Source organism: Canis lupus, chromosome 18 (assembly GCF_003254725.2).
Source record: "Canis lupus dingo isolate Sandy chromosome 18, ASM325472v2, whole genome shotgun sequence".
Classification (NCBI taxonomy): domain Eukaryota; kingdom Metazoa; phylum Chordata; class Mammalia; order Carnivora; family Canidae; genus Canis; species Canis lupus.
The window spans coordinates 50129956-50151106 of record NC_064260.1 but is presented as its reverse complement, the minus strand read 5'-3'; the positions used below and the strand labels follow the sequence as shown (position 1 = coordinate 50151106).

The 21151-nt window shown below is 42.0% G+C and overlaps 1 protein-coding gene across 11 annotated transcripts in view; it reads left to right on the top strand.

The window, feature by feature from the left end:
• KDM2A (lysine demethylase 2A) overlaps positions 1–21151 on the top strand; it is a 151215-nt gene that overhangs the window by 118526 nt on the left and 11538 nt on the right. For all 11 annotated transcript variants that reach the window (XM_035701596.2, XM_035701595.2, XM_035701597.2 and 8 more), the window contains 5 exons: positions 4214–4340; positions 6299–6693; positions 17352–17435; positions 19291–19560; positions 20150–20281. In XM_035701596.2, coding sequence (XP_035557489.1) covers positions 4214–4340; positions 6299–6693; positions 17352–17435; positions 19291–19560; positions 20150–20281 — 1008 coding nt within the window. The remainder of the gene's footprint in view (positions 1–4213; positions 4341–6298; positions 6694–17351; positions 17436–19290; positions 19561–20149; positions 20282–21151) is intronic.

Sequence of the window (21151 nt, the reverse complement as noted above, 5' to 3'; positions counted from 1 at the left end):
GGGCAGTGCTGTTCCCAATTTGCTCTCAAGTAGTTCAGCAGAATAATAATGAGTATATATGAATATATGAATAGAGATTAGCAAATGTGGGGAAGTGTTAATAGCTGGTGAATCTCGAATAATGCTTTAGGCACTGTTCATGATACTGTTCTTAAAACTTTTTGATGAATTTGAAATTTTTCAAAGTTAAATTTAAAAAATTGCAAGTAGTGAAGAATTTACAATTTTTAGAAAGAATGATCATTGACTTACTGTGAACATGGTCACTTAGCCATTTTAGTGCCTGTTTTGAAACCTGTATTTTGGTTAGGAGCTACCTATTATCTTACACACAGGAGTACTATTGTTGGAGTTATAGGGATTACCCTATTCGAAATAAGAAGATGCAGTTCTGGGACCCCTGGGTGACTTAGTCATTTAAGGAGCCAACTCTTCATTTTGGCTCAGGTCAGGATCTCAGGGTCCTGGAATCCAGCTCCATGCTCAGTGGGGAGTCTGCTTCCGGATTCTGTCTCCCCCTATGTCCCTTCCCCTGCTCATGCACTTTCTTTCTCAGATATATAAATAAGTCTTTTTAAAAAATGGGGCTCCTAAAAAAAATGGGGCTCCTGGGCAACCCGGGTGGCTCAGCGGTTTGGTGCCACCTTTCAGCCCAGGGCCTGATCCTGGAGACCCTGGATCGAGTTCCATGTTGGGCTCCCCGCATGGAGCCTGCTTCTCCCTCTGCCTGTGTCTCTGCTTCTCTCTTTCTGTCTCTCTAATGAATAAATAAATGTTTTTTTAAATGGGGCTCCTGTGCTCAAATATATAAATAAATCTTTAAAAAAATGGGGTGCCTGAGTGGTTCATTCAGTGAAGTGTCTGCCTTCAACTTAGGTCATGATCCCAGGGGCCTGGGATCAAGCCCTGCATCAAGCTCCCCTCCCTGCTGAGCAGCTAGCCATTTGTCCTTCTCTCTCTGTCCCTCCTGCTCCTGAGCGCTCAATCTCAAATAAATAAATAAAATCTTTTTAAAAAGATGATGGGGCAGCCCGGGTGGCTCAGCAGTTTAGCACCACCTTCAGCCCAGGGCGTGATCCTAGAGACCCGGGATCAAGTCCCACGTCAGGTTCCCTGCATTGAGCCTGCTTCTCCCTCTGCCTGTGTCTCTGCCTCCTTCTCTCTCTCTCTCTCTCTCTCTCTCTCTCTCGAATAAATAAATAAATAAAATCTTAAAAAAAAAAAAAAGCTGATGCAGTGTTTTTAAAATAAATTTTATAGGGGCATCTGGGTGGCTCAGTTGGTTGAGTGTCTTCAGCTCAGCTCAGGTCATGGTCTTGGTGTTCTGGGATCAAGCCCCTGCAGCGAATCTGCTTCTCCTTCTCCCTCTGCCGCCCCCCTCCGCGCACCCCCCTCTCATGTTTCCTCTCGCACACATGCTCTCTCAAATACATAAAATCTTTTTTTAAGAAGTGTATTTCTGTTTGTTTGTTGAGTAATGAAACTATAAGAAAGTAATAAGTTTGAAATTGTAATAATGATAATAGGTAAAATGTTTCAAAAGAGAGAAATTACATAATTTCATAATAAAGTACTCTTACTTAACTCCATGGTTCTCAGAGATGATACTACCTATTTACTTAATCTGAAAATGAGGTTTTAGAAAGTATTCCCCTTTTTTGGCTAAAAACTATATTATGCCCATGAGTTACTGATGTAATTGCTGAGTTGCTCACTGAGGAAGAAAGGGAAAATGTATATTCATTGACATAGGTGAAATGAGTTACTGTGCATGAAGTTTCTTGCAGACTGTTAAACTTCTAATAACTGATCTTGATTAATATTCCTAGACTTTGTGTATCAAGAAATGTCAAATTTCAGTCTAACCACCATATTATTCCATTTTCTCTATAGCTTAATTCTTTCATTCTAAATAAGGAACTCCTCTGTGTTTCTATAAAAATTTCACTGAGTCACCTGCATAATGTACACAGTGTTTTTTTTTAATTATTATTATTATTGCTTTTTACACCAACCTTTTATGTGCCAATAGCAATCTGGCATCCATTTAATATGTTAATTTACAAAAATAAAGTGTGTTGTGAATTTAAGACAATATTTTTGGTTTCTTTTGCCATGCCAGTGTGGAAATACCATACTATTTAAACTGGAGTGTTGGTGATTATTCTACTAATAGCACTTAAAAGCTTAATAATTCATAAGGAGGATTAAAAAAAATCCCCTCCCCCCAAAAATTCTAACCCAGTCTTGGAATTTATATACTCTGTAGTGTTTGGCAACATAGATAAAATATAATAAGGTAGGTTGGGTGTGTGATCTCTTGGCTGTTGTTAATGCATTCCGATGAGTTCCAAGTAAAAAATAAAAGGTTTAGTGCCCTATTTTTTTTTTTTTAACTGTCAGTATTTTACTTAGCTCTCAACAGAATCCTAGAGGGCTTCAGAATTTTGGGTTGTCCTGAACTTTTAATAAAAACCCTTCCAGAAAAGTGTTAATATGTGTAAAAGATGAACAGAGAGACCTGTGTATTATAATTTGGGGGTACCTAATATCTATTAATTATGTGGTTCCTGGGCAGCTCAGGTGGCTCAGCGGTTTGGCACCACCTTTGGTCCAGGATGTGATCCTGGAGACCCTGGATCGAGTCCCATGTCCGGCTCCCTGCATGGAGCCTGCTTCTCCTTCTGCCTGTGTGTCTCTGCCTCTCTCTCTGTGTCTCTCATGAATAAATAAGTAAAATCTTTAAAAAAAAAATAAATTATGTGGTTCCCCCACACACACACCTTACCAAAGTAAATTAACTTGACCTTCTTAAAAATAAACTTTTATTTATATATTTTTAAGTAGCCTCTAGGCCTGATGTGGGGCTTGAACTCAAGACCCTGAGATCAAGTTACATGCTCTACTACTAAGCCACCCAGGTGCCCCTAATTTGACTTTAAAATAAAGGAGGAAAAATGTCTTTTAGTTGTTAAAACTGTAGCCACTTAAGATAGTTTCAGAGCCTAGTTCCTCTAAATTGGAAACCTAGTGAAAAGTACATGCTTCTCTTGCCTTGTAATAAGGAAAGTAATCTCCTCATTCCAGGCATGCTCTGTGACCTGGTGAAGGGTTTTGAAAAGGGTCTTGCATCCAGATCTCCATGATTTAGGAATACTACCTGATCTGGAGCTTTGAAAAGAAGATGAGAATGTTCTCAGTTGCATGTTCAAAACAATCTTAAACGTATTGTTGGGTTCTCCTTTTGAAAGTTGTCCTCTCTAAAAGAAGTTGGCAAAAATATATAGGGTAGTCCCCATTGTTAGTCTTCCTCACTGATTAATCAATGCTGATTTGCCTTTGTTTCAACTATGCTTGATCTGAAGGGCAGTTCTTTTTATTATTATTCAGCTGGAATGATTTCATGCTGCTTCTGGAGAGAATGAAAGGAACTAAAGGCAGTGGCTGATTAGGCCTTGTGGAGCAGCAATCTAATTTGTGGACCTGCCATTGGGGCAGACTGCAAAATACTGTACAGATCAGCTGAGAGCTGATGGTGGGAAAATATGCAGTCTTGTATGTCCTAAACTAGACATAGCTTGAGAATGAGTCTCTAATCATACTTTTCTATAGGTAAGAACATAATTAAAGCATATAACTTCATCTCATAACCTGTTATCCATTAGATCCATTAGATCTTTGTCCCATGGCCTTCTGGGTTAAAACTTGTAGTAAAGGCATGACTGCTTGGCAGGCCTTTGTATCCTAAGAACCCTGAAACTGGTTTTCTCAACTAAGTATATTGTGTCTTAGGGATGCCTGGGTGGCTCAGCGGTTGAGCGTCTGCCTTGGCTCAGGGCCTGATCCCAGATCCAGGATGGAGTCCCATATCAGGCTCCTTGCATGGAGTCTGCTTCTCCCTCTGCCTGTGTCTCTGCCTCTCTTTCTGTGTCTCTCATGAATAAATAAATAAAATCTTAAAAAAAAGAAAAAAAGGTATATTGTGTCTTACTCTAACACTTTACTCTGTCCCAGAACTTACTTTTTGATACTTTCCCAAGACCAGCAATTTTTAGGTTGACAGATCCAGTTAGGTTCTTGTTCCAAATGCCACCCTACCTGTTGACTAGAGTATCTTCCCTAGGTTTATTTTTGCAGTGATTCAATTTGTCTTACTCTTTTATCTTGTAAATTGTTATCAGCTTGTTTTTCTCATTATTTTGTTCCCACATAGGTTCCAAATAAGTTCCGTTATCCATTTTACTATGAGATGTGTTGGTACGTGTTGGAGCGCTATGTGTACTGCATAACAAACCGCTCCCACCTAACTAAGGAATTTCAAAAAGAGTCCCTCAGTATGGGTAAGTGTTCTGCATAAACATGAATTTACCTGCTTGAAACTACCAAATTCATTCATTGGAGTTCAATGCTGTTTACAATTGATCTCCTACCCAGACATGAATTACTAGGCAAAATGAAATATCTGGATCTCTCCTTTGTCTGAATTGTTAATATTTAGCTCTGTAAGAAAGATAATCATTTGTCTACTATGTGTTATTGTTTAAAGAATGGCAAAAAAAAAAAGAATGGCCTTTGGCACAATAAACACTAAGAACATGTCCTCATGCTAACTTTTACTATATTCCAGGCACTTTACTAAGCATTTACATACATTAAATTCTGATTATTACCTGTGAGGTAGGTACTGTAATCTTCATTTTACAAATGGTGACATTAAGTTTCAAGGAGATTAAAAAACTTGTTCATGATCTTATAGTTAATAAGTGAGAAAGCTATAGTTTGAATCAAGTTGGTAAGACTCTAAAGTCTATATCCTTAACCTGTATGCTTTAATGTTTCCCCAATTTATATCAAGAGAAGTATTTTATCGGATGGCAAGATACTTTCAGTTATACATTTTTAGGCTGTTACATGCCCTAAGGTGCAGAGGAGCCAAGACTGAAATATCCTGTGGTCACATCTTCCATGGAATCTTCAGTCTAAGCCAGATATTTTTTTGCTTCAGCATTTTCCTTTGAAGATAGTTTATATTCTTGTTTGAAAATAAAAAATGACCACCCAGTACATGAAAGCAGGATACAGAATTGTATATGCAGCATAATCCCAGTGCAATCGTAATCACGCACATATGCTTAGAAAAAGATGGAGGGGCACCTGCGTGGCTCAGTCAGTTAAGTGCCTTCAGATCAGGTCATGATCTCGGTCCTGGGATGGAGCCCTGCATCAGGCTCCCTGTTCAGTGGGAAGCCTGCTTTTGTCTCTCCCTCTGCCTGCTGCTCCCCCTGCTTGTGCATGCTCGCTCTTGCTCTCTCTCTCTCTTTCTCTCCCTGTCAAATAAATAAATAAATTTTTTAAAAAGAGAGAAAGAAAAAGATGGAAAGAAAATAGATCAGCTGTTGACTTTTTATCCAAGGATGGAGGGATAAGGGGTGACTTATTTACTTCTTTGCACCATCCTATATTTTCAAAATTAATAGTAAATATAGATTATCTTTTTTCCCATTTGGATTGGTTAACTTTTGTAGTTTTCTTTTTTTTAAGTTTTTATTCAATTTCCAGTTCATTCAAATTCCAGTTAGTGCAGTGTAATATTAGTTTCAATGGGCAGTATAATGATTCGTCTCTTCATACAGCACCTGGTGCTCATCACAATTACCCTTCTTAATCCCATCACTTATTTCACCCATACCTCCACCCACCACCCCTCTGGTAACCATCAGTTTGTTTGTATGGTTAAGAGTCTGTTTCTTGTATTACTTTCATAATAAAGAATCAGTGAACATTTAACAATTTTTCTTTTGTTAAAACTTGACTATCAGAATCTTCCTTTTAAAAAAATACTTGCTTTATTTTGTTAGCCATATTGATAGGATTTCAATTCTGAAGTTTGTAATTTTATGACCAGAACTTTTAACAAAACTATGAGTAATGTGCTTCATACTATCTGCTTTTTAAAAAGTTATGAAATCATAACCTCAAATTTCAGTTTGGACTTGAAACTAATTCACAGCCATTTTCAGCTGACTTATTTCTAGCACACAGTTGACGGACCCTTCCCCAACCTTTTGAAAAATCAATTGATCATTCACATAGTTGTCCTTCTGACTCAGGAACATATTCTTACCTGTAACTATGATTTTCAGCAGTGGGCAAATGGGTTGAAATAAGGAGAGACCATTTTAAAATGTCACAGCTTCATCATTTATAACCTCAGGGTCCCTCCCATGCTGCTGTTTTCTCTTGTTGTTCACATGGTCAAGTGTCATGTTCTTACTATATTTTTTCTTCCTACTGGCAGATTTGGAGTTAAATGGGTTGGAATCTGGAAATGGGGATGAGGAAGCAGTGGATCGAGAACCAAGGCGCCTGAGCAATAGGCGTTCTGTCCTCACTAGCCCTGTAGCCAATGGGGTCAACCTGGATTATGACGGACTGGGCAAAACCTGCCGAAGTCTTCCAAGTCTGAAGAAAACCTTGTCAGGGGACTCATCCTCTGACTCTAGCCGGGGCTCCCACAATGGCCAAGTGTGGGATCCTCAGTGTAGTCCCCGAAAGGACAGACAGGTGCATCTGACCCATTTTGAGCTTGAAGGCCTTCGCTGTCTTGTAGATAAGTTGGAGTCTCTGCCACTGCACAAGAAATGTGTCCCCACAGGAATAGAAGATGAAGATGCTCTTATTGCTGACGTGAAGGTAAGGGTTGGTTATGTTGTATAACAGCCACTGATCTGGCTGGGGCAGGCATTTTCTCAATTCTTAGAAAGTATAGGAATTCTGGTTAATCCCTGGTTCATTCAGAAAGAAGTTAATATGTACGTGTGAGTGTGTGTGTTGTACAGTGTTTGATTTCCTAGAATGAGATTAAGTCCCTGCTATGAAAATACTGACACTTGTATGTTCAGTTAGGACTTAAATTTAGTCCTAAAAATGCAGATTTCAGATACATCCTAAAAATAAAGGCGAACCTAAGAAAGTATCAGTATTAGGAAATACTAAATTTAAATAAGTTATCCTCAGATAGAGGCTTGTTTCAGAATAAAAGTGGCCAATAGCCATCTCTAGCAGTCTCACCCCAAACAGACAAGAAGCTTTTTTTATGCTGGGTGTTGTTGAATAGGTTTCACATATTTAGTTTCAAATTTATCTACTACTAAGATTTAAATTAAAAAAAGACTTAAATACATCAAGACAGCTTGAGAAGTATCTTTATAAATATAATCTGTCCTGGAGCGCCTGGCTGCCTCAGTCAGTGGAACATGCGGCTCTTGATCTTAGGGTAGAGAGTTCAATCCCCACATTGGGCATAGAGATTTTAAGAAAAGACAAACATAACAACCTATCCTATTGCTTTATCAAGTTTCTTCACGTTATATTTTTTTCTACTTTTTCAAGAGCTCTCCCAGTATTAGTTATTTTCAGAGCCTATTCCAACCTTCATGTATTGATCTCAAAGGAATGAACTTATTTTTCAGGAATCCAGATTTCAGCTGTCTAAATTGGAGGAAGGTCTTTTAAGTTTTTCCTCACAAATAACCATTACCATGAATACCAAAAAGTATAAAGCTGGGAATATTAATTTTCTCTTTAAATCATCACTTGGAACTACATTTTGGGTACAGGGCATGTGAATTAGAAAACTGGTTTGCAATTGGTAATATGTGTTTATTTTCAAAACCTATCATACGGATTATTTTAAGCCACAGAAGAATTTATATTGAATAATTTTATGTGCCCTAAGAAAGATGGGCTAAATATTTCAGTATGTCTGTTCCATCCCTGACTCCTTATTCACATTTTTCCTTGGCCACTTCTGCCATCCACCTCAGGAAAGAATTCTGATCTCCGGGATAGGACCTGAAGTTTTTTTTTTTCTGCTTTTTCTTTTTGTGGTAAACTGTTTAATTGTATCTTATCATTTATGCATCAGTGAAAGGGTAAAAAACTAAAGAGGCTAAAAAAGAGTGGTATCTGGTGAGGTTGGTCCTCTCTAGTAGTGATAGAAATGGGACAGTTGGTTTTATAGTTTGGTTTTATAAAGTTTGTTCTAAAAAAGACAGGTGTTGAGACGCCTGGATGGCCCAGCATTTGAGTGTCTGCCTTTGGCTCAGTTTGTGATCCTGGTCCGGGATCAAGTCCCACATCAGGCTCCCTGTGGGGAGCCTGCTTCTCCCTCTGTCTATGTCTCTGCTTCTCTCTGTGATTCTCAGGAATAAATAAAATCTTAAAAAATTAAATTAAATTAAATTAAATTAAAATAAAATAATAAAATAAAATATAAAAGAGACAGGTGTTATCATTGTAGCTTGTATTTAGGGGAGGAGATGATAAAGTTCCAGATAGTTCTATAATGATTGATGTGCAGCAAAATAAACTTAGCCATACATTTCCAGACTCATAAACTAGATTCCAAATTCACTTTCCACCCTTGAATGAGCAAAGAACATTTAAGTTTTTTCTTTTCTATTGTGATAATAGGACATATGTATTTTTACTTTCCTGAGAGTTTGACTCCAGCATCTTTCCTTTTTTTCCTCAGAAGTTTCTTTTTTATGTAGCTATTCCATCATAGGTACATGTAGGAAACATTAATTAACTTGCCTTTAGAATCCATAAGAAGAAAGATTTCTAAGTTTATATCTCACTGACATTCCTTTGGTCCGGATATCTATATTTCATTAAAAAGATTAAGGGATTTAGGGGATCCCTGAGTGGCTCAGTGGTTTAGCGCCTGCCTTCAGACCAGGGCGTGATCATGGAGTCCCAGGATCGAGTCCCTCATTGGCCTCCCTGCATGGAGCCTGCTTCTCCCTCTGCCTGTGTCTCTGCCTCTCTCTCCCTCCTGAATAAATAAATAAAATCTTAAAAAAAAGATTAATGGATTTGACTCCATTGAATCCAGTTGTAGGAAGCCATATTATAATCCACTAGTCAGTTGTACAAGGTCAAGTATCCTGATAGAAGTACATAAACTCCCTTACTAAAGTAGTTAAGATATTTAAGGAGGCAGAGTGATGGAAAATGTAGAAAAATTTGTGTCAAATACTAAGCAGAATAAAAGAAGGCAGCAAGAAAGGGAATGAGTTAAAAAGATCTCTAAAGAGGGCTCTTAGCATTATGAAAAGTATCTAGAGAGAGCTTCCTTTTATTTGTCAGGAATCATGAAAAACATGGCAGCCACCACAGTCTAAGATAGAGTTGCATAGAGACCAGAGCATGAGGAAGGAACGGCCACCAGAATGACTAGTAGGCTGGCAGTGTTTGATTATTCCTGCAAGGGCTTGTCCACACCTTGTCTTATTTACCCAAGAACATAGTTAAAACGCAGCTGATACCAAAGACAGCAGATTTAGATCCCCACTCTGCAGGTACTTTCACTTAAGATCAAATAGATTAAATTATTCCTATACTTGACAATTTGTGTTTAATCTGAGCTTCAGACAATAGTGAGTTTAGAGCTTCAATACTTTGAGAATCTGAACATCACCCAAAAGAGAAGTTTTGGATTGGGTAGGTGCCAGTACTGCACAGCTGGAGACTGCAGTGCTAGAGAACTTGGTGCGTGTAGCATAGGAGCCTGCACTGCAGTAGAGGATAACAGCAAGCCCAGAGTTTACTCTTCCTTCAGAGAGAGGAATTGTTTCTTGTTCCTTGTTGCAGCCTGTATGGCTCTCATGAAGAACTAGCAGAAGAGATGAGAGCAAAAGTGGTGAGATGAAAGATCCATGATTCCGTATCCCTGAAAGAAAAAGCCATTTTAGTAATGGTAGGAAAAGGCTTTGAAGATTCTAAAATGTGAAATTCTGCATTGTTGAAGAAAGATCATAGAATATAAAGTTGGAAGGGATTAGATAAAAAGGGGGATATTAAAAAGTGTTGAAAAAAAAAGTGTTGTCTTTTTTTTTTTAAGATTTTATTTATTCATGAGATACACAGAGAGAAAGAGAGAGAGAGAGGGAGAGACACAGTCAGAGGGAGAAGCAGGCTCCATGCAGGAAGCCTGATGTGGGACTCGATCCCAGGACTCCAGGATCACGCCCTGGTCTGAAGGCAGGCACTGAACCGCTGAGCCACCCAGGGATCCCCTTGATTTATTGATAAAAATCAGGGGAAAGTAATCAGTATGTAAGTTTGGGAATGTATGGTAACTTTGACTCTTAAAAGTGTACTAAAGGTAGAATGGAATTCTCTCCCACTGTGAGATACTCTTGAATCTCTGAAATAGAGAAGTCTTGTGCTTGATAGATGGTGAATAAAGAGAATCTAGAGCAGTGTGTATAGTACAATCCCATTAATGTGAGAAAAAGTCTCTTTGTATGTGCATTGCAGGGGTGCTGGAGAGAGGGACATCCCAACTGCTGACAGTGGGTCACAGCAGTGTGGTAGCAGTCAGTTGGAAGACTTGAGTTTTTAATTAGACCTTATTTTCTTGTTTGTATTTATTTAGGTCATAAAGTCACTCTTAATATATGTACATAGATAAAAAGTTTTTAATATATCAATGTATTTGGCTGCCCAACTTAGTGAAACAAATTCAGTGTTATATATTTATTTTCTTGGTTTCTCAAAGCTTTTTTTTTTTTTAAGATTTTATTTATTCACAAGAGACACAGAGAGAGAGACAGAGACACAGGCAGAGGGAGAAGCAGGCTCCCTGCAGGGAGCCCAAGGTGGAACTCAATCCTGGGACCAAGGATGAAGCCCTGAGCTGAAGGCAAATGCTCAAGCACTAAGCCACTCAGGTGTCCCTCTCTAAACTTTTTTTTTTTAAGATTTTATTTATATATTCATGAGAGACATAGAGAGAGTGGCAGAGACATAGAGGGAGAAGCAGGCTCCTCACAGGGAGCCCGATGTGGGACTCGATCTCTGCACCAGGGATTATACCCTGAGCCACTCAGGTGTCCCTCTAAGCTATTTTGATAAGCTTGGCAAACATGTGATTTTTGGTCAAGGTACTAGATGTATGAAAGCCTATTTTCTCTTCTGTAAAATAACATCTACCTCAATGGAGCTATTCTGAAAATTAATGGTAATGTTAGTAGAGTACTTAATAAGCCATATCACTATTGCAAAAAAACAAAATACATGTTACAAATGTATGAGTTAATTTATTCCACTACTCTGAATCATGCCTGCCTAGCCTACTCTGTGCCAGGAACCAAACTGAGTGTAAATATGCAAACATGTTATGGATCAAGCCCTCAAGGGGCTTACTATTCATTGGTGAAGCAGGCATTTAAATGGACTGAGAGGGCAGCCCTGGTGGCTCAGCGGTTTAGTGCCTGCCTTCAGCCCAGGGTGTGATCCTGGAGACCCAGGATCGAGTCCCACATCAGGCTCCCTGCATGGAGCCTGCTTCTCCCTCTGCCTGTGTTTCTGCCTCTCTCTCTCTCTGTGTGTGTCTGTCTCAAATAAATAAATAAATAAACAAATAAAATCTTTAAAAAAATAAAAAGTAAATGGACTGAGAAAATAAGTACACTCTAGGTTTACAGGTACCATGCATGACATAAAGTGCTGAGTGAACACTGAGTATAGATGGCTGAATTCTGCCTTAAGGGAAGTCTTAATTCAAAAATTAAAGGGCACCTGGCTGGCTCAGTCGAAAGAGCATATGACTCTTGATCTTGGGGTCATGAGTTTTCACCCCATGTTGGCTGTAGAGATTACATAAAAATAATAAAGGGCGCCTGGGTAGCTCAGTTAAGCATCCAACTCTTGATTTTGGCTCAGGTCATAATCTCAGGGTGGTGAGATCGAGCCCTGCATTGTGCTCTGTGCTGGGCATGGAGCTTGCTTGTCCCTCTCCCTACCCGCTGCCGCATGCTCTCTCTACCTCTCAAATAAATAAATAAAGGCTTTAAAATAACTAAACAAGCTTTTTAAAAAATATTTTATTTATTTATTCATGAGAGATACAGAGAGAGAGGCAGAGACACAGGCAGAGAGAGAAGCAGGCTCCATGCAGGGAGCCCGATGTGGGACTCGATCCTGGAAGTCCAGGATCACACCCTGGGCCGAAGGCAGGCGCTCCGTCACTGAGCCATCCCTAAACAAGCTTTTAATAAGTTAATAAACTTGAGTACCTGCGTGGTTCAGTCAGTTAGGGTCTCAACTCTTGATCTCAGCTCAGGTCTTGATCTCAGGGTTGTAAGTTCAGGTCCCATGTTGGGCTCCATGCTGGGCATGGAGCCTACTTTAAAAAAGAAATAAACAGGGATCCCTGGGTGGCACAGTGGTTTGTAGAGTGAGCATAAGTGGGGTGAGGGGCAGAGGGAGAAGCAGACTCCCTGCTAAGCAGGGAGCCCAAAGCAGGGGGCTCAGTCCAAGAACTCCAAGATCATGCATGACCTGAGCCAAAGGCAGATGCTTAACTGACTGAGCCTCCCAGGCACTCCATTTTCAGTCTTTACTGTTATTTGTAATAATTCACACATTCTTACTAAGTAGAAAGTTTTGTTTTTGTTTACTTATTTTTTTAAAGTAAACTCTCCAACCCATGTGGGGCTCGAACTCACCACCCCAGTACTGAGTTATGTGCTCCACTGACTGAGCAGCCAGGGGCCCCTAAATAGAAAATTTTAAATAATTTAATGGCTACAAGGCATATCAGGTTAGGTTAAAATACACATAATTCTTCAAAGTTTTTTTTTTTTAATTTTTTATTTATTTATGATAGTCACACACAGAGAGAAAGAGAGGCAGAGACACAGGCAGAGGGAGAAGCAGGCTCCATGCACCGGGAGCCCGATGTGGGATTCGATCCCGGGTCTCCAGGATCACGCCCTGGGCCAAAGGCAGGCGCCAAACCACTGCGCCACCCAGGGATCCCTCAAAGTTTTTATTTTTATATTACATAATGTAATGCTTACTAATTCTGATCTTTGTTGCCTATCTTTTATTCTAAATTAGTAGAAAAAAATTGATCTTGTTTAATTTATGATTTGGAAATTTAGTGGGAGTAAGTTCCCTAGTACCCTTTCTGTTTTTGTTCTTTCCTGGTAGCCTTTAGGGTTTTCACTTGCTACAACTTGATAACATGTTTGTCCTAAGTATTCGTTCTTTATCATCCCTCCAGGTTAGATAGATCTAAAAGGAAAACAAGGATTTTCCAAGAAGACCTTTCACACTATTAAGGAAGGAAAACTTTTCAGACATTAATAGGCTGATTGCACTTGGTCTTTGAGTCTTAAGATAAGTCCAGACGAGAGGTTTAGGATTAGAATGGTCATAGAAACTTTCAGGAAGAGCTTGGTCAAAAAGCACAAAACCTCCCTCCTTTCCTTGGTAAACTACTGTAAAAATTAAAATATGTAGTCTCTCCAGGCAAAGCCTAGGCCTCATAAAGCCTATTAGCCACTGACTCTACACCAGAAACTCACTGAAACAACTGTCCTGGAAATAAGAATGTTTCCTAGCTAGGTTCTTAGTGGCCTGAGATGTTTATTTCAAAGCAACTTCTGTAATTTCTGGAAAAGCCACATACATTTATGAGAATCTAAATATTACAGAAATTTGGCTCCAAAATACAGTGCACTGTAGCCTGAGACTGCTTGTTCAGTCTGAGCTTCACCCTGATTCAATCAGTGTATGGAGAGTTTGTGACACATATCACTTGAGGGACTGTCAGAAGTGGCATCAAGATGTCTGACAAGATGCAGGGTCTGCTGTTTCATTCAGGGAACGTCAAGAATAGGGCAGGCAGGGGCGCTTGGGTGCCTCAATCAGTTATGCGTCTGCTTTCTGTTCAGGTCATGACCCAGGAGTCCTGGGATCTCAGATCCTGGTCTCCCTGCTCAGCGGAAAGTCTGTTTCTCCCTCTCCCTATGCTGCCCCCCTCCCTTGTGCTCTTTCTCTCTCTCTCTCTCAAATAAATTAAATCCAAAAAAAAAAAGAATGGAGCAGGCAAAACTACCAGAATAGAAAATGAACTGGAAAGGTGCAGGAGTGCTGGAGTGGGGGCAGTCTCAGGGGCAGGGTCCCAGGAGACTGGCGGACACAAATTCAGTGGTTTCTTGAGCTGTTGCCAAGGCAGGAAAATAAAGCACCTTAACCTGAGATTTAGCCTCAGCTAGCTTGACTTGGTCATGATGGAGCTGCTAGAAGAGCTGCCTAGGCATTTCTGTTAACGGTGGTGGAGTGCCCAATCCCAACCAGAGGCAGGCATCTGTTGTAGAAGTAGTTGTTAAACAGACATATGTATTGAATATGTCAATATTGGTTGAAATGTGTCGTTCCTGAAGGTTTTTCTGGAAACACGTATGCTCATTCTGGATTCTGGGTTTGGGAGAGTGAGGGCAGGTGAAGCAGGCGGGCGTGCCAGCAGAAAGGAAACTCAGAGGAGCTCAGCTTGGTTGCCTGGCTCTTGCACAGGCTGAACTTCGGGCGACTTGCCGTTTGCCTGAAGAGCAGGGGGGAGAAGTGTGTGTGCGTGCATGCGTGTGTGTGTGTGTGTGTGTGTGTGTGTGTGTGTGTGTGTGGTCAGCGGGAAAGAGTGCTGGCTGTAACAACAAGAGGTGACCCTGAGGGGAAGGGTGTGGACGGAGACAAGGACACTCTCGGGCCCAGATGCCGAATGGGTTAAAGCCTTTCCTTTTGCTGGCGCCTTCCGAAGTCGGCCAGAGGGAGCCCTCCGGGGCCGGCCTTGGTTCTCCTATTGCAGTGGTGGTTGGAGGGAGGAGGCGGGGGGGCGCGGCCCAACTCGCCTCCCGGGCAGCCTTTCCTCCAATCACAGGCCCGACAGCCCTCGCCAAGCACACCCCTCCCGACTCTGCAGCAGGACGGCTGGGCCCTCTGCCTGGCTCGCTCACTCGAGCTCAGCTCCCCCTCCTGCCATCTTCCGTTGCAAAGCATTTCTGGGAGCTGCATGTGGGTGACGCAGCAGCATTGTTCGCAGGCACAGGAAGCCGCGGCTGAGCTGAAGGGCTCGAGAAGGAGCTCAGAGCACGACACGCTGCTCCCTCTGGGTAGCCTGAGGGGTTGTAGCCGGACTGCCCTGCCTGATGTACTTTGGGAGATTCCAGAATTTTCAAGTAAATTGGGATTTTCCTAGAGGGAGAAAACCTAACTCCTTCAGCACAACTTCCAATACAGAAAACAAAACAAAGACGCTGGGGAAACTTCAACCGAGAGCCTCGGCAGCTCCAGAGCGACGAGAAACACAAGGTCAGGCGGGCGGGCGGCAAACCCTTTCTGGCTTGGGGTATGTGTAACTGTAGGGACTTTGTCTCAGCAAAGAGGCAGAAGAACAGCCTACCGGGCAAGTCCAGGACAATGCTCAGGTTACTTAGTGTTGTTTGAGCCGTCATTGCACTTGTTCCCTCTCCTGGTGGGATGTGCTTCAGAATTGGGTCGCTTGGCTTTTGGGAATCCTTTTCCCTTCTCTGTCCAGACGCCCACTGTTCTCTTCCCCTTCCTGTGATGTGTGGGGTGTGGGCTTGTGTTTGAATGTTCTCCCGAATGCCAGGAGCCTAGATAGGCGTCAGCCTTTCCGCACTCCACCCCCGCTCTCTGCTCCCCGTCCCAAACCCCCTCTGGTGAAGGGTGGTGGCTTCTTTATATGGTTTCTTGGAGGGCCTCATCTGGAGTCTGCCTTTTTTGATGAAGCTGGGTGAGCTTGGTTGTATGGCCCCAACAAAATAAGGCTTGGAAGGAAATCTGCATTTCCCTCCACACCCACACAGACCCCAGTAACTATGTCGTCTATGTGTGAACAGCTGCCCCCCACCCCCACGCAGACACAGTTTCTCCACCTACCTTTCCCTGTCCCCCACAAAAAATCTTGCAGGTAGAATTAGACTGCTTCTGGTGAACAGTTAGGTTCCTTTCCTACTCTTAAACAATCGCAGATCTTTCTGTGCGGTCTGTTTTGCTGAAAGTGGAAAGTCCCTGTTTGTGGACAGCTCAGTGCTCTCCGGCAGAGGAAATGGGCAGAGTCCTACTCCTCGGCTGTACGACATGGGGGAGGGGAACTGTACACTCCCTAGCACACATTTTGAATGGACCTGAATTTTTCACCCTAGGGAGATTAGGAGCCCCTACTGGAGCCTAGTCCCACGTGGCACCGCACCTCGCCTCTTCACCCCCACACTGTGGGGTGTTAAACAGGAGGCTTCAGAATAGGATGCCATAGCAACTTGAAGTAAATAAAACGTCTGCAAATGAAATCAGTTTGGGGGAGGGTGAGAGGCATCTGGAGCCTTGGCAAAAGGGATCTTCGTGGAGGAGCTTCCTGGGTGTGAGTTTTAAAGGGTCTTTCTGAGTTCCAACTCTGGGATTTAGGTTACGATCCTTTGGTTAAGAATGAAAATGCTTGGAGAAAAGGGCTTCATGCTTCAGAAAGTCCTGGTCTCTAGGCATAGAGCCTATAGGATTATGGAAATGATTATTAAAAATGGCTCAGGCATGCTCACTGTCCAGGATCAAAGTTTAGTTTTTGTTGAAACAGTTAATATACTAGGGCAGCCTGAAAGGAATCTTGTAACTTGTCTTCTGGATTTGTGTTCTTTTGCTTTTACCTTTGCATTAGGTCTCATGAGGTTAAAGGAAAAGGGATTTCAATCTGCTAGAAGGTTTGGGACTCAGAAATTTCTGTCTAAAACATAAAGACTGTCTTCCAAAAAACACTCAACTAGTATGATTCACTTAAGTGGCAGTTTCTTACTGTAGCATTGTCCTCAAGTCATTCAAACTAGATTGGTTAAAGCCATCAAAACTGTTGCCCCTAAGATTGTTCCTGTTCCATTTATAAGAATAAAGCCAAATAATTACTTTATGTGTGTGTGAGAAATTGATTGATTGATTGGTTGATTTGAAGTTGAGATTTCCGTAACCAGCCTTAGAAGAATATAACTCTGGGTTGAATCGAGACATTAAGACTCTGCCTTTCATACTATTAATCCAGTATTAGCCAGTCCTTTTTTGCCACTTTGCTGAGATCTGCAAAATGAAGGCAGTACTCCTGGATAATATTCATTGATACTGAAAAGTAAAGGGGCAATATTAAGTTTTACTGCCATATATAGAACTGGGTGACAAGTAACACTTGTCGCCATGTAGCTAGTTACTTCAGCATACATACTAACAGTACAGTGAGTATCACAAGTGTGGGATTGGGAGCAAAGGTAAATTACAAGTCTTGATAGTACCACACTAGTTTGAGTTTTCTCTTTCATCTTCAATTTATTTGTTTTGCAGTGAGTCTCTAAATGAAAGGAAAACACAGTTGCCAGCCTGCCCTTCCCATGTTGCTCTTGGGGACTGAGACTAAGTCTGAATGCTGCTGGGAGTGGTTGGCTCTTTGTTCACTGTTCCTGCTTTCTTCCCCCTCTTCTGTCCTATCCTACCCTTAGATTTTGCTGGAGGAGCTTGCCAACAGCGATCCCAAGTTAGCCCTCACTGGAGTCCCTATAGTACAGTGGCCAAAAAGGGATAAGGTAAGAAATGATTCTTTTTGATCTTCAGGGTGCTGAAGCATGTTGCTGGCTGACCATCACCATTCCAGAAAGAAAAAGCACTAGAGGCAGACAGCTTTTGGTGCATTAATATAAACTGACAGGAAATCATTTTTCGGTTCTGTTTTAACTCTTGGGTCAGGGTAATTGGCTATCTTTGGAAGTGACTCTCTTAACTATCAAACTAGGAACTTGCCTCCAGGTTTGGATGCGAAAGTGTGCGTTTATTCACCAGAATGGATCTATTCTTATCGTTTTGGCCCTGTGATTCAGTTATTTCACAGATATTTTTTTTAACTAGTTAAAGTAATCATATATATTTAAGTGATGGGAGTGTTTCTATGATGGAATGAATGCACACTAAAAAAAAAACCTTTAATTTGGATTTTTCAGTATCAAATGGAAAAAAGAAGGAATTACCTGTTAGCTAATAAATTGCCAGTTATGAATTTTCATGCCTCTTCAGTTAGGTCCCATATAATTCTTTCCCGTATTGTCCTTTGTCAAGGTTATTAAATAAAAGTAAGAATTCTGATCCTGTCCATGAGTCTGGCAAATACGTAGGTCCTTCTTCGGTGTTTCCCAGTTGAAATTTGCAGAGCCATCCCATTCCAGGAGTGTTAAGGTGTATCGCTCTAAAAGACAAATTAAAGAACCACTTCCTAGGTAGAGGAGTCCCAGTTAGCCTATGCTTGACTGCATGAGACTGGCCTTTATACAGTTTAGTCATTTCTGGCTGTTGAATATTTTGTGTAAGAAACATGTTTAAGGGGGCAGCCCCAGCGGCGCAGCGGTTTAGTGCCGCCTGCAGCCCTAGTGCCGCCTGCAGCCCAGGGCGTGATCCTGGAGACTCAGGATCGAGTCCCACATCAGGCTCCTGCATGGAGCCTGCTTCTCCCTCTGCCTGTGTCTCTGTCCCTCCTGCTCCTGAGCGCTCAATCTCAAATAAGTAAATAAAATCTTTTTAAAAAGATGATGGGGCAGCCCGGGTGGCTCAGCAGTTTAGCACCACCTTCAGCCCAGGGCGTGATCCTAGAGACCCGGGATCAAGTCCCACGTCAGGTTCCCTGCATTGAGCCTGCTTCTCCCTCTGCCTGTGTCTCTGCCTCCTTCTCTCTCTTTCTCTGTCTCTCTCTCTCTCTCTCATAAATAAAAATCTTAAAAAAAAAAAAAAGAAAAGAAAAGAAAGGAAAAAAACATGTTTAAGGCACCATGGAAAATTAAAGACCTAAAAGATCCAGTCCTTGTTCTCGAAAAGATCACCATGACAAATACAAGTAATAAAATTATAAACATATAGCTGAGAGATGTATTCTAAACTTAAAGGTCTACTGGAGTGTCTGTTATGTACCAGATTCAGAATAATAAATAAGCAAGATCCATCTCACCCTGAAGTAGTTTATAGTCTTCTTTATGAGTATCTTCTGAGTAATAATATTCAGGATAAGGAAATAATGGAGGGCCCTTGGAGTGACTTTGGCACATAGAAAGCTTCAAGGAGGGGCAAGTGTCACAGCTCAACAGAGTGAGAGGGATGTAGCTGAAATAAATAGCCTGAAGGGATTGGCAAACATTTTCTGTAAAGGTAAATATAATAAATACTTTCGGTTTTGCAGGCCATCCAATCTCTGTGGCAGTTTCTCAACTCTGCCACTGCATGTGAAAGCAGCCACAGACCATGCTGAGCATCACTCTGTTCCAGTTAAATTTCATTTACAAAAACAGGCAGTGGGCAGATTTGCCCATGGGCCATAGTTTGCCAGGCTGTGTAATCTTCTACCCTCTCCAGTCCTTAAAGCAACTTGATATATTTGACCTCACTGCTTTCTCTTTCCAGCTTAAATTCCCCGCCCGACCAAAGGTGCGGGTTCCTACCATCCCCATCACAAAGCCTCACACTATGAAGCCAGCTCCTCGGTTAACACCTGTGAGGCCAGCTGCCGCCTCCCCTATAGTGTCGGGAGCCAGGCGGAGACGAGTACGCTGTCGGAAATGCAAGGCATGTGTGCAAGGAGAGTGTGGTGTCTGCCACTACTGCAGGGACATGAAGAAGTTTGGGGGACCTGGCCGCATGAAGCAGTCCTGTGTCCTTCGGCAGTGCTTGGCAGTAAGTGGCATGCTGAGTAAAGACCTTGGGGGAGAGCTGGAGGGGGGATGGGCCAGAAGTGTAAGGATGGGCCAGAAGGATAAGAATAGATCCATTCTGGTGAATAAATGCACATTTCGCATCCAAACCTGGAGGGGTGGTACCAAAGGGGCTGAGGTATAGGTAGTGAGACTTTGAGAGACTCCAGAGATGGAAAGGAGAAGTTATTCTCTTTGGCTTGCTTTGTTTTGTCCCTTTTCTCTCAGGGTTCAGAAGGAAGATAACCTAATACTAAAAATGATCCTATTTAATCTTTCATCCTTGCTCACCCAGTTTTCAGATGAGAACACAGTATTCCAGGAGCACATCACTGCTGTCCATCCCTCTTCAAGTGGAGGGACCTATGAGGCCTATGACAGACTGGGGAGAATAAACTGGTCTCTATAGGTTTCTCGTTCTCCCTGTCTTCTTCCTCCACTGGTTTCCATGTTCCCTGAGTGCTCCCAAGAGAATTACAGGAAACGAAGAACCCATCTTGAGTTAAAGGGAAGCTGGACCGATAAGGATCTAAGTCTGCTCTTTTTTGGTTTCTATCTTCGTCTTCTTGTAGCCCAGACTGCCTCACTCTGTCACGTGTTCCCTCTGTGGAGAGGTGGATCAAAATGAAGAGACACAGGACTTCGAGAAGAAACTCATGGAATGCTGTATCTGCAATGAGATTGTTCATCCTGGCTGCCTCCAGGTGAGTAGAGGCCTAAGGGGCCTCTGAGGCCTTAGCTGGTAGAATGTCTGAAGGCACTGAGTAGAACAGAGGAGTGTGAGAATCTGTCATAAGAGGCTACCAGCATCCCTAATTTGGACTGTCAGCTATGGGTCATGTCATGGTCTAACATCTGGCCTTGATTCAGATGTCTAGACTGTGTGTCAGCCACTGTGCTAGACCCTGAGGATAGCTCAGGACACAAAATAGTAGTCCCTGTTCCTGTCCTCATGGAGCTTGCAGTCTGGCTTCCAAAGAATGTATTTGGAGTCTCCAGGCCATTGTGGAACTGCCAGGTCTGTTTTGGAATGCCTCATGCCTTTAATCATCTCCACTACGTACTTCTCTGTATCTCTGGATATTAGTTCCTGAAAGATGATGAGAGGAATAGTATCAGCTAACACTTAATAAGTGCTTATTCTGTAGCAGTCTTGGTATGCACTTGAAGACCTCTAAGAAAAAGTAATAGGGAAGTTGACGTAATCTCTAAGAGGTCACAATCAACTCTTAAAGCAAGGACCCGGGATCCCTGGGTGGTGCAGCGGTTTGGCGCCTTCCTTTGGCCCAGGGCGCGATCCTGGAGATCCGGGATCGAATCCCACGTCAGGCTCCCGGTGCATGGAGCCTGCTTCTCTCTCTGCCTCTCTCTCTCTCTCTCTCTCTCTCTCTCTCTCTCTGTGACTATCATAAATGAATAAAAAAAATAAAAAAAAATAAAAAATAAAAGACCCTGTGCAGAAGCTCCTTAAGTGATACTAAGATGTAGTTGGGGTGGAGAACCATGATTGATTGGTTGATTAATTGAAAGAGAATCTTAAGCAGGCTTCCCCTACCAGCTCGGAGCCCAGTGCA